Below are 13,470 nucleotides of genomic sequence, written 5' to 3'. Positions count from 1 at the left end.
TATGACTGCGTGCCATGCACGGTTCCAACTCCATCATCAAGTTTGCAGACCACAGTGGTAGGCTTGATGACCAACAACGACGAGATGGCCTACAGGGAGGAGGTGAGGGCCCCCGGAGCCTTGCGAGGGTTAACACGTTTAAATGTCTTACTCACTTCGACTGCAGTGAAGGAGAGACCGCATGTTTTCGTTGCAGGCCGTGTCAGTGGCACTGTATTGTCCTCAAAGCGGGCAAAAAGTTATTTAGTCTGCCTGGGAGCAAGACATCCTGGTCCGTGACTGGGCTGGGTTTCTTCCTGTAGTCCGTGATTGACTGTAGACCCTGCCACATGCCTCTTGTGTCTGAGCCGTTGAATTGAGATTCTACTTTGTCTCTGTACTGGCGCTTAGCTTGTTTGATAGCCTTGCGGAGGGAATAGCTGCACTGTTTGTATTCAGTCATGTTACCAGACACCTTGCCCTGATTAAAAGCAGTGGTTCGCGCCTTCAGTTTCACACGAATGCTGCCATCAATCCACGGTTTCTGGTTAGGGAATGTTTTAATCGTTGCTATGGGAACGACATCTTCAACGCACGTTCTAATGAACTCGCACACCGAATCAGCGTATTCGTCAATGTTGTTGTCTGACGCAATACGAAACATCTCCCAGTCCACGTGATGGAAGCAGTCTTGGAGTGTGGAGTCAGCTTGGTCGGACCAGCGTTGGACAGACCTCAGCGTGGGAGCCTCTTGTTTTAGTTTCTGTCTGTAGGCAGGGATCAACAAAATGGAGTCGTGGTCAGCTTTTCCGAAAGGGGGCGGGGCAGGGCCTTATATGCGTCGCGGAAGTTAGAGTAACAATGATCCAGGGTCTTTCCACCCCTGGTTGCGCAATCGATATGCTGATAAAATTTAGGGAGTCTTGTTTTCAGATTAGCCTTGTTAAAATCCCCAGCTACAATGAATGCAGCCTCCGGATAAATCGTTTCCAGTTTGCAGAGAGTTAAATAAAGTTAGTTCAGAGCCATCGATGTGTCTGCTTGGGGGTATATATACGGCTGTGATTATAATCGAAGAGAATTCTCTTGGTAGATAATGCGGTCTACATTTGATTGTGAGGAATACTAAATCAGGTGAACAGAAGGATTTGAGTTCCTGTATGTTTCTTTCATCACACCATGTCACGTTGGCCATGAGGCATACGCCCCCGCCCCTCTTCTTACCAGAAAGATGTTTGTTTCTGTCGGCGCGATGCGTGGAGAAACCCGCTGGCTGCACCGCTTCGGATAGCGTCTCTCCAGTTAGCCATGTTTCCGTGAAGCAGAGAACGTTACAGTCTCTGATGTCCCTCTGGAATGCTACCCTTGCTCGGATTTCATCAACCTTGTTGTCAAGAGACTGGACATTGGCAAGAAGAATGCTAGGGAGTGGTGCACGGTGTGCCCGTCTCCGGAGTCTGACCAGAAGACCGAAGACCGCTTCAGGGCATGAGTTGGGGTGGGCAATCTGTTTGTTTTTCTATGATTTGGGGATTTCGATGTTTCGGCCTAGTATGGTTCTCAATCAGAGGCAGGTGTCAGTAGATGTCTCTGATTGAGAATCATACTTAGGTAGCCTGGGTTTCACTGTTTTGTTTGTGGGTGTTTGTTTCCGTGTCTGTGTTTTTCACCACACGGTACTATTTTGGTTTTCATTCATTTCACGTTTATTGTTTTTGTATCAGTTGTGTTCATTTTGAGTATTTCTTATTAAAAAACCATGGACACTTAACACGCCGCATATTGGTCCTCCGATCCTTCTCGCCTCTCCTCTTCAGACGAAGAGGAGGAAAACCTTTACATTGACTAAGGTGTATGTAAACTTCTGACTTCAACTGTGTGTGAAATGTGTGACAGATTACCTGTGACAGTCAGGGAGACAGGTGAGCCAGAGAACTTTTCTCCAGATGTTATGAATCTGAACATGTACCCAGCAGAGTCACGCAATCTCAGATCTGTGATTCTCAGGGTACAGTCACTCTCCTTATCCCCAAGGTACTCTATATGACCTTCATACCCTGGCACTGAGCTTAGATCTTTAGGACCAATACCAGACTCCCGTTTAGTAAACCAGAAAGCTGTTTTGATCTCATGATAACTGGGATATGTGTAAGAGCAGGATATGTCCACTGTTGACCCCTTGAAGACACAGATACTCTGATGGGTGTAAGTCACACTCCAACACTTCTGACCTGAAAGACAAGAAGACAATAGAACACCTTTTATAAATCTTCAGTTACAATATCTACTATTATACACTGATGTCAAGCTGTACAGCAGCCTAAAGACTGACCACCAGGTTCAATGAGAGCTCCTATCCCCAAGCTAAACAGGAAGTGACTAACACACACACACACACACACACACACACACACACACACAAGCCCCCACCACACACACAACACACAACACACAACACACACACACACACAAGCCCCCACCACACACACACACCATCTGTAGGGAATGCCCATAAGGCCCATTGAGTCTGTATCAAAGTCTAGAGAGCTGGTTGTTATGGATGTAGAACAGTTCAAACACATCCTACACAGTACAGATGTCAACCCTACTCACTATCAGTCTGGTCCTAAAGGGCCCTCAGATAAATCCACCGTCACACACATTTTAAAAACTTTATTTGAATGCACAAAAATCTAATTTTAAATAAAAAGCATCCAAACATTTCAAAAGTCCCTGTATTCAGGGTACTCAAGGGTACAGAAAGCACCTCCTTCTCCAAACAGCTAGACTGCCTACGACAGCTGAAACAGAGCAGTACCTAGCCAATTGCTTTGTCCTAGTTTTTATCAGGCCCTCAATCTGGAGACCACGTACTGCAAGCCTGTGTGAGTGACCGAGACTGCCAAATATCAACTCCACCAGCTAGCACCTCCACCCAGGCTGTCCAAGCACCACTAGGGGCTGTTATTTAAGCAGATTCTCTGTAAAGACCTGCTCTATGTTGATGTTAAATGAGCAGCCCACTTCCGCAATGAACACCCCCCCCCCAACAACAATATCTGGAGTATTTGGCACACAGGAAAACACATCATCATCAACATTAAACCAGCTTCCCTTTACACAAGAATGTTTATGCGCTGTTTATGTGCTGTTGGTGAGACTACTGGCTATCAGGTCAACAAGGTGGTCATGTCTAGCAATGCACAACTCCCCCCCAAAACACACACACACACACACACACATACACATACACACACACACACATACACATACACACATACACATACGCACACACACACACACACACACATACAAATACACACAGACACATACTGCAATGTTTGTCTGCATGTCTTTTTACCCTGGTTAATCATCTCATCACTATGTAGATCAACACTCCTACACTGAGACACTTTATGAATACTGGCCCTGATGTAACAACCAAAACATAACAAGAAGTAAAATGATACATTAGCCTCAAGTATATGACTTATTACTAAAAATAAATAACCAAAAACTGTATTTCAAGATATTGTCGAGTACTTACAGAGTTAAGTGAAGGGGTGAGGTCTTGTACAGTGTGTCAACTGACTGGCAGTGAGTAGGAACTGCTAGTTAGTGTCAGTTCTGTGGTTGATACATATTTAAAGTAGAACACAAGTAGCTGATGCAGAACTGTCCTTTCCTTCCTCTTTAAGACATAAACATGCATGAAGACCAGAACATCATGTCAGAGAAGGGATGTTACTGTATTAAAATGGGCCCTACAGTTCTAAAATGGACAAAATGTCCCCCATTTCCACTTTTCTTTAGGACAGAACCATGTTAACACACTAAGGTCAATGTTCATGACCCCTTAAGGTCAATGTCTTTGATCCATGCAAATCTGTCAGTTTAAAATAAAATTTGCACTGGATGCATCTCAATCCACTTCATCCTTCTTTGTCGCACTTCTGCATCTGCGGTGAAACGTGACCCGAGCTAGAGCCGTGTTTGTCAGACCATGAGACATCCCGAAAATCGGTCTTGGGACTCGTCTGAAGTCGGTCCAGTCGATCTGTAGCATCCAAACAATTTGAGCTACACACTAATATGTATAAAGATGAGACTCTCACTAATTTCATCAATGGGGAGAGGGTGGGGAAGGGGTCATTGCAGGTCAGACCCTACAATGGCCCCCTTTAGTGTCTACAACATGGTCGTCGCATGTTGGGCCCGTGCTAAAACTGTCTTTTGGGCACTGGAGTCCCCTATCTATCTCTATGGAGGACATTTGAAAACACCTGCTCCCGCCTGCACAATCCGGCATTAGTCTGTAATTTTAATTTTTTACTGTCAAAAGTTATGATATGTGTTGATTGGTAAAACTTGCTTGTATATGTTTATAAATGATAGCTGATGTTTTGACAAAGACATATGAACTGGGAACTCATCAGCCTGGTGCTCTCCAGCTACACCCCTGGACAGTAGGACAAACAGCAGGCAACAATGTGTCGGAGGAAACAGTGTCAAACTGACGAACGAAGTCAGCTTGACCGACACAAGGAGTCGCTAGAGCACGATGAGACAAGGACATCCCGGCCGGTCAAACCCTCTCCTAACCCGGACGACCCTGGGCCAATTGTGCTCCGCCTCATGGGTCTCCCGGTCACAGCCAGCTGTAACACAGCCTGGGATTCATTGTTGAATTTGCAATTTCCAATTTGTTGTGTAATGTTTATGTCCAATGGCCGATGAGCACCAATAGGTTTGCTCTATAATTTCTCTTCATATGACAAGGATTGATAAGGATTTCCCAGTAGATTGCCAACTTAATGCATGACGATGACTGCTTGTCTAGCTTGCTAGCTAAGATTTTGAAAGTATGATGTTGACATGATCAGTCCGATCAAAGCTACGGTCTGTGGCCAATGACCTTGAGCCTTCTTGGATGTGCACTTCAAAGGGCTTGAATTTCCGAGCTCTCCCCATAGATTTTGCGGTGACGTAGTGTCCCCATGAATGACAGAACACTGAGCCAATCACAGCATAATTAGAGAACATTACCAACCCCTACGCTCCGTATTTTCCGTTGCCCCACCACCACAGAAAGCACTGAGTTAGGCTGCAACACCTGCATTTTGGAGCTGCCTTAACTCAAGAAAGGAAAAAGAGACCATGTTTGTATGTGACTTTATTAACTCAATGCTTTATTTATTTTTTACATTGTTTGCAAACCGAAATGTGTCATGTATTAATACCAAAATAACATGGGAAAAAAGCACAAAAAAGCTAAACAGGTGGGGCTCAAAACAGATGGAGCTGCATGTATGTAGAAATTACGGACAAGTTGACGAACAAATTGCCCACCAAAATTTCTGAAATTATAATCAGAAACATGTCTAAATCAGGCAAAAAATATATCCTGCACGCCTATCAATATAAATCCTGCCCCCTGTCAAAATATATCCTGCCCCCTATCAAAATAAATCCTGCCACCCCGTCAAAATATATCCTGCCCCCCTGTCAAAATATATCCTGCCCCCCCTGTCAAAATATATCCTGCCCACCCTGTCAAAATATATCCTGCCCCCCTGTCAAAATATATCCTGCCCCCTGTCAAATATATCCTGCCCCCTGTCAAAAATCCTTCACAGTCTTTGACTGTAGCCTGTAGCGAATGTTCTATATTTGCGGGTTAGTGTTAGGTGGTGAGGGCCTCAGACTTTCACTTTATCACATAGTCATGAGGTTGCAGATGGGTTATTAGCAGTTGTGGGCGACTGCGGGTTAACAAACAGCTGACCGGCGCACCACTAGCGTGTGTGCTTGCATGTCCTTTGTGAGGAACAGTGCTGGGTGTTGATCTGTTCAATGGCTCTATCATGTGTCCAATAGGCAGAAATACAAGAAACGACAGCAGAGAGGAAAATAGTTATGAATCAATGTATTAATAGTTGATCAAATAATCAATGTATTTCTTATCTTGAACTTTGAGCTTTTTTACAACTTGGCGCTTATACTGTATTGACACAAAACCAAATTGTAAAAACTGCAAAGGTAAACGTATTTAATGTATCTAAAATAGGTAATAATGAACAATGTTGATAATAAAATAAGTGATATCATGACACTGAACAATATGGTATTACCTAATATAAAATAATAATGAATATAAAATGTGCAATAATGTCTGACAGGAATACAAAGTAAATAATTAGGAGTGTAAGGGATGTCGTCCTCCTCTTCTGAGGAGGAGTAGCGAGAAGGATCGGAGGACCAATGCGCAGCGTGGTAAGTGTCCATAATGTTTATTTTAAGACATAAACTGAACACTACGAAATACAAAACAATAAATGTGAAATAACGAAAACCGAAACAGTACCGTGTGGACCAAACACTCACACGGAAAACAAACACCCACCAACCAAAAGTAGAAACCCAGGCTTTATGATTCTCAATCAGGGACAACAATTGACAGCTCCCTCTGAGAGAACAATCTACAAAAACCCAACATAGAAAAACAAACATCAAATCACGCCCTGACCATAGAAAAAAAACAAAGAGCAGAAACATAATATTAATCTACAGAGTAAACAGAAAAAGAGCATAATATTAATCTATAGGCTTTATGTGTTACAGAGAATCTACAAATGGTCAAATCCCATAGAAAAAGAGCAGAAACATAATATTAATCTACAGAGAGTAAACAGATAGGCTTTATGTGTTACAGAGAATCTACAAATGGTCAAATCCCATAGAAAAAGAGCAGAAACATAATATTAATCTACAGAGAGTAAACAGATAGGCTTTATGTGTTACAGAGAATCTACAAATGGTCAAATCTCATTGAAAAAGAGCAGAAGTATAATCGATCTTATTTCTCATCAATATACACAATTATCATTACAAGGAAAGATAATTCAACTCCAGCATTTACTCAGAAGTTAAAGCTTAGGAAAGACATGTCACCAATAAGCATAATTACAAAAATATGTCGTTCTGCCCCTGAGCAAGGCAGTTAACCCATTGTTCACCGGGCACCGAAGATGAGGATGTCGATTATGGCAGCCCCCGCATCGCTCTGATTCAGAGGGGTTGGGTTAAATGCGGAAGACACATTTCAGTTGAATGCATTCAGATGTACAATTGACTAGGAATGGAGTGATAAGACAAGGTTGAGAGGAGAGTTTCCCTTTGGAGTGATAAGACAAGGTTGAGAGGAGAGTTTCCCTTTGGAGTGATAAGACAAGGTTGAGAGGAGAGTTTCCCTTTGGAGTGATAAGATTTCCCTTTGGAGTGATAAGACAAGGTTGAGAGGAGAGTTTCCCTTTGGAGTGATAAGACAAGGTTGACAAGGTTGAGGAGAGTTTCCCTTTCCTTAACTTTGCAAGAAAATAAAAATAATGACATGATTTTCTAAAACGTTAAAGCTCATTATCTGGAAAGCCTTCTAGATATGTTAGCAGTATGATATCGGGAGAATAGAGGTGTAAATCCTAGCTTTGGTTTGGTGCTGAAGCTCTTCATCCAAGTTCTGTGGTGGTTCTCTTCAGTCCAGGTTATGTGGTGGTTCTCTTCAGTCCAGGCTATGTGGTGGTTCTCTTCAGTCCAGGTTCTGTGGTGGTTCTCTTCAGTCCAGGTTCTGTGGTGGATCTCTTCAGTCCAGGTTATGTGGTAGTTCCCTTCAGTCCAGGTTATGTGGTAGTTCTCTTCAGTCCAGGTTCTGTGGTGGATCTCTTCAGTCCAGGTTATGTGGTGGTTCTCTACAGTCCAGGTTCTGTGGTGGTTCTCTTCAGTCCAAGTTATGTGGTAGTTCCCTTCAGTCCAGGTTATGTGGTGGTTCTCTACAGTTCTCATAATCTGAGGGCTCAGCATCTATCTGAGGGACTGTGTCACTAGAGGAATCCCTCACATTCTGAAAGAAAACACAATGGTCACATTACACACCACTCTATAACATTTGTATGGACACAAACACACACACAAACACACAGACACAAACACAAACACACACTTACTGCCAGGGTGTCGTACTCTGGTGACCTGGTCTTCATGTTCAGTGCTGTGTACGTGTCACTGTTAGGATCAGGATGGGCACTCTGTGCAGAGAAAAAGAGAGAGAGAGAGAGTTGTCATGGTAACAGTGAAAATAGTATGAGAGAGACTGTCGTGACATGGTAAATTCATGTCACCAGGTGTGGTGGTGGAGGCATAGCTGATATCATCACCTGTGTGTCTGCTGTGACATCACTTCCTCCTGTGGATCTCCTGTAATGAGGGACAGAGTGAGTTCTGCTCTCTACTGACCTCTAATGGAAGTTGACATGTTACAAATAAAGTTTTGCACATTAATGAATGAATGAATTCATATATTAATGCATTCATAACACATCAGGGTGCTAAGGTAAAACAAAAAGAATGTCACCTGAACCACATGAAGCAAGGGAGAAAGAGGATGAGAACCAGAATTAACACTGTGATTCCTACAGCTGCAGTCAGAACTGAGGTTTGTTTCCCTATAATAAAATATGGATGATATGAGTAAATGGCATGATATAATGAACTAAAAACAAATATAATTTGGTAAAATGTGTCTCCTCCCCTTCATCCACACTGATTGAAGAGGATTTAACAAGTGACATCAATATGGGATCAAAGATTCACCTGGATTCACCTGGTCAGTCTGTCTATGTCATGGAAAGAACAGGTGTTCTTAATGTTTTGTACACCCAATGTTTAATTATAAACCAAAGTTTACAAAAAGCCAAATTCAAAGTATTAACATTAGACTGAACCATGTAGTTTTGTTTTGAAGTATTGAAGATGTAACTTTACCTGCTACAATGATCATCAGAGCTGTAGAGTTCATAGATCCTCTTCCATTCTGGGCCTCACAGTAATATTCTCCTCTGTCCTCAGAGATGATGTTAGTGATGCTGTACCTCTGTCCTGATGCTTTTGGTGAGGTTACGTTCTTCTTGTACCAGGTGTATTTGTCCACAGGTGGGTTGGCATCACTGCTGCAGGTCAGAGTCACTGAACTGCCCTCCACTATTTCACCAGAGGGACTGACTGACACTGAGGTGTTCTTTGGGCCGTCTGGTGGACAATATGTAACACATTGTTCATACATAGAGCTTTACATGAGGAGCATCATGGAACTTGGACTTATGATTAAAATAAATTAAATATGAATATAAATATGTGGAACTTAGACATTAATGTAACAATACAGTGTTTGTGAAGTACTTGTAGTTACTACAGTAATGAGATGAGTACAATCATCGAACTGGGACATAGATTGAAATAATGGATATAATAGATGAGAGAAGATGTTACGAAAAGAAAACAACTGGAGATGGATCACACATCCTCACATGTGACAGTGAGAGTCTCTTCAGCAGAGGGAGATCCTCATGTCCTTCTACAGCACAGGAGTATCTGCCTGCATCCTCACTGCTGACTGGGTTTAGGAACAGACTGGTAGATTGGTTGGTTACATGTCCATTCTTGTACCAAACGTATGTGGGGTTGTTACCCAGAGTACAGGTGGTGCTACAGGTCAGTGTCACCTTCTGTCCCTCTGTCACAGTGGCAGGAGTCACCTTCACCTGCAGACCTAAATGAAAGAGGATTAAAACACTGAGTTCATCATAAAGTAATCGTTTCCAGTATTGATAGGATGTGACCTGTAGTGTTACCTGTGACAGTCAGAGTTGTTCCAGGGAAGGTGGGCTCCCAGGTTGTCTGATCTGTTCTGAATCTAATCTTATACTCAGCTGAGTCCTCCTCTCTCAGGTCTGTGATTCTTAGGGTGGAGTCACTCTGCATATTTCCAAGGTACTCCACACGACCTCCATACCCCGGGCTCAGGATTTGAGACGCCTCATTAAGTTTTCCTTTTGTATACCAGATTGTTTCAGAGACTGTATGACCACTGGGATAAGTATAAGAGCAGGATATGTCCACTGATGACCCATTCAAGGTACAGATCCTCTGATGGGTGTAAGTCACGTGGAAATAACTGTGACCCTCAACAGCTGAAACACAAGTGCATTTTTCAAATGGTGTCAGTATTTAGAACTGTAAAATCAACAACCATTAATCTATATTAAATAGTAGCTCTACCTCATGTCTGTTTCACTAAACATCAACCACCATTAATCTAAATGGAATAGTAGCTCTATCTCATGTCTGTTTCACTAAACATCAACCACCATTAATCTAAATGGAATAGTAGCTCTATCTCATGTCTGTTTCACTAAACATCAACCACCATTAATCTATATTAAATAGTAGCTCATCTCATGTCTGTTTCACTAAACATCAACCACCATTAATCTAAATGGAATAGTAGCTCTATCTCATGTCTGTTTCACTAAACATCAACCACCATTAATCTAAATGGAATAGTAGTCTGTTTCTCAATACTAAACATCAACCACCATTAATCTAAATGGAATAGTAGCTCTATCTCATGTCTGTTTCACTAAACATCAACCACCATTAATCTAAATGGAATAGTAGCTCTATCTCATGTCTGTTTCACTAAACATCAACCACCATTAATCTAAATGGAATAGTAGCTCTATCTCATGTCTGTTTCACTAAACATCAACCACCATTAATCTAAATGGAATAGTAGCTCTATCTCATGTCTGTTTCACTAAACATCAACCACCATTAATCTAAATGGAATAGTAGCTCTATCTCATGTCTGTTTCACTAAACATCAACCACCATTAATCTAAATGGAATAGTAGCTCTATCTCATGTCTGTTTCACTAAACATCAACCACCATTAATCTAAATGGAATAGTAGCTCTATCTCATGTCTGTTTCACTAAACATCAACCACCATTAATCTAAATGGAATAGTAGCTCTATCTCATGTCTGTTTCACTAAACATCAACCACCATTAATCTAAATGGAATAGTAGCTCTATCTCATGTCTGTTTCACTAAACATCAACCACCATTAATCTAAATGGAATAGTAGCTCTATCTCATGTCTGTTTCACTAAACATCAACCACCATTAATCTAAATGGAATAGTAGCTCTATCTCATGTCTGTTTCACTATCAACATCAACCACCTCATGTCTGTTTCAAAACATCAACCACCATAAAAATGGAATAGTAGCTCTACCTCATGTCTGTTTCACTAAACATCAACCACCATTAATCTAAATGGAATAGTAGCTCTATCTCATGTCTGTTTCACTAAACATCAACCACCATTAATCTAAATGGAATAGTAGCTCTATCTCATGTCTGTTTCACTAAACATCAACCACCATTAATCTAAATGGAATAGTAGCTCTATCTCATGTCTGTTTCACTAAACATCAACCACCATTAATCTAAATGGAATAGTAGCTCTATCTCATGTCTGTTTCACTAAACATCAACAACCATTAATCTAAATGGAATAGTAGCTCTATCTCATGTCTGTTTCACTAAACATCAACCACCATTAATCTAAATGGAATAGTAGCTCTACCTCATGTCTGTTTCACTAAACATCAACCACCATTAATCTAAATGGAATAGTAGCTCTATCTCATGTCTGTTTCACTAAACATCAACCACCATTAATCTAAATGGAATAGTAGCTCTACCTCATGTCTGTTTCACTAAACATCAACAACCATTAATCTAAATGGAATAGTAGCTCTACCTCATGTCTGTTTCACTAAACATCAACCACCATTAATCTAAATGGAATAGTAGCTCTATCTCATGTCTGTTTCACTAAACATCAACAACCATTAATCTAAATGGAATAGTAGCTCTATCTCATGTCTGTTTCACTAAACATCAACCACCATTAATCTAAATGGAATAGTAGCTCTACCTCATGTCTGTTTCACTAAACATCAACCACCATTAATCTAAATGGAATAGTAGCTCTATCTCATGTCTGTTTCACTAAACATCAACAACCATTAATCTAAATGGAATAGTAGCTCTATCTCATGTCTGTTTCACTAAACATCAACCACCATTAATCTAAATGGAATAGTAGCTCTATCTCATGTCTGTTTCACTAAACATCAACAACCATTAATCTAAATGGAATAGTAGCTCTATCTCATGTCTGTTTCACTAAACATCAACCACCATTAATCTAAATGGAATAGTAGCTCTATTCATGTCTGTTTCACTAAACATCAAATTAATCTAAATGGAATAGTAGCTCTATCTCATGTCTGTTTCACTAAACATCAACCACCATTAATCTAAATGGAATAGTAGCTCTATCTCATGTCTGTTTCACTAAACATCAACCACCATTAATCTAAATGGAATAGTAGCTCTATCTCATGTCTGTTTCACTAAACATCAACACTGACCAATGATGTATTGGATGATTTTGACAGACTTTAAAAGTGTATTAGTCACACTCACACACTGCAGGAGAATTGATGTCTTTTACAGCACAGTAGAAGCTGTCTTCAGTTTTAAAGTGGATTGTGTATGAGGGGAGGGGTCCTTTTGTACAATCTTACTGTTCCTGTACCAGGTGTAGGTGGGGTTACCAGTCAGAGTACAGGTGGTGCTACAGGTCAGTGTCGTTGACCACCATGTAGTGGTCACCTTCACCTGCAGGTCTGGAGTAGATAACAATGTTAAAACCATCAATGACCTGTTGTCTAGTTCAAATGAGGCAGGAGTGGACGTTCTCAAATTATTAATTCAGACATTCCTATTATACCAACATTCATATTAATTATATTATTTCTGTACAAATCAATAACATTTTCCAGAACCAATTAAACAGATTAGGATTATATACAATGTCACTGTACCTGTAACAGACAGAGTGACTAAACAGATCAACACTATATATAATATCACTGTACCTGTAACAGACAGAGTGATTAAACAGATCAACACTATATATAATATCACTGTACCTGTAACAGACAGAGTGATTAAACAGATCAACACTATATATAATATCACTGTACCTGTAACAGACAGAGTGATTAAACAGATCAACACTATATATAATATCACTGTACCTGTAACAGACAGAGTGACTCCAGGTTTGCCATAATATTTCCCTCCAGTCTGATCTGTTATAAATCTGAATTTGTACTCAGCTGAGTCACTCTCTCAGGTCTGTGATTGTCAGGGTGTGTCCATTCATCTTATCACTACGATACGTCACACGTCCTTTGTAGTCTGGGTCATCACTCAGACAAACAGGATTCCCCTCAGCATTATTTGTTATGAACCAGAAGGTTGTTGTGACTGTACCACTGGGATATGTGTAAGAGCTGGACATCTCCACTGTTGACCCTTCAAGGTACAGATACTCTGAGTGGTGTATGTAACACTCCAGCCATTCTGACCCAGTACCACTGAAACACAGTTAGACATCACAAGGACGTTACATTAAGTTCAATGTCTTTTGACTCACACTAACACTTTGTTCCATAGTTGCTGAGTTGAGACATAGATATTCTTTGGTTGAGTGTGAATGAAAACCACAGATAATAT

The 13,470-nt window shown here is 40.9% G+C and overlaps 1 protein-coding gene across 1 annotated transcript; it reads right to left on the bottom strand.

The window, feature by feature from the left end:
- Positions 1–7,329: 7,329 nt before the first annotated feature.
- LOC121844802 (junctional adhesion molecule A-like) lies at positions 7,330–9,792 on the bottom strand. Its single transcript, XM_042315352.1, has 8 exons — positions 9,663–9,792; positions 9,500–9,580; positions 9,339–9,374; positions 8,797–9,060; positions 8,387–8,477; positions 8,190–8,229; positions 7,980–8,060; positions 7,330–7,876 (listed from the first exon to the last, which is right to left on the bottom strand). The coding sequence occupies exons 1-8, from the start codon at positions 9,790–9,792 to the stop codon at positions 7,781–7,783; spliced, it is 819 nt and encodes a 272-aa protein (XP_042171286.1). The 3' UTR covers positions 7,330–7,780.
- Positions 9,793–13,470: the final 3,678 nt, after the last annotated feature.

This window comes from Oncorhynchus tshawytscha, unplaced genomic scaffold (genome assembly GCF_018296145.1).
Source record: "Oncorhynchus tshawytscha isolate Ot180627B unplaced genomic scaffold, Otsh_v2.0 Un_contig_1861_pilon_pilon, whole genome shotgun sequence".
NCBI lineage: Eukaryota > Metazoa > Chordata > Actinopteri > Salmoniformes > Salmonidae > Oncorhynchus > Oncorhynchus tshawytscha.
Note: the sequence above shows the minus strand (reverse complement) of the source record. Positions and strands in the feature narration are given on the sequence as shown.

What these genes read in the sequence shown, in the direction of transcription:
- LOC121844802 (XM_042315352.1), bottom strand. Translation starts at nt 9,792, where the DNA reads ATGCAGAGTGACTCCACCCTAAGAATCACAGACCTGAGAGAGGAGGAC. An exon ending in TAGCACCACCTGTACTCTGG is followed by an intron (nt 9,375 to 9,499) that starts GTAACAACCCCA and finishes GAAGGACATGAG; the next exon opens with GATCTCCCTCTGCTGAAGAG. An exon ending in AGAGACTCTCACTGTCACAT is followed by an intron (nt 9,061 to 9,338) that starts GTGAGGATGTGT and finishes ATTGTCCACCAG; the next exon opens with ACGGCCCAAAGAACACCTCA.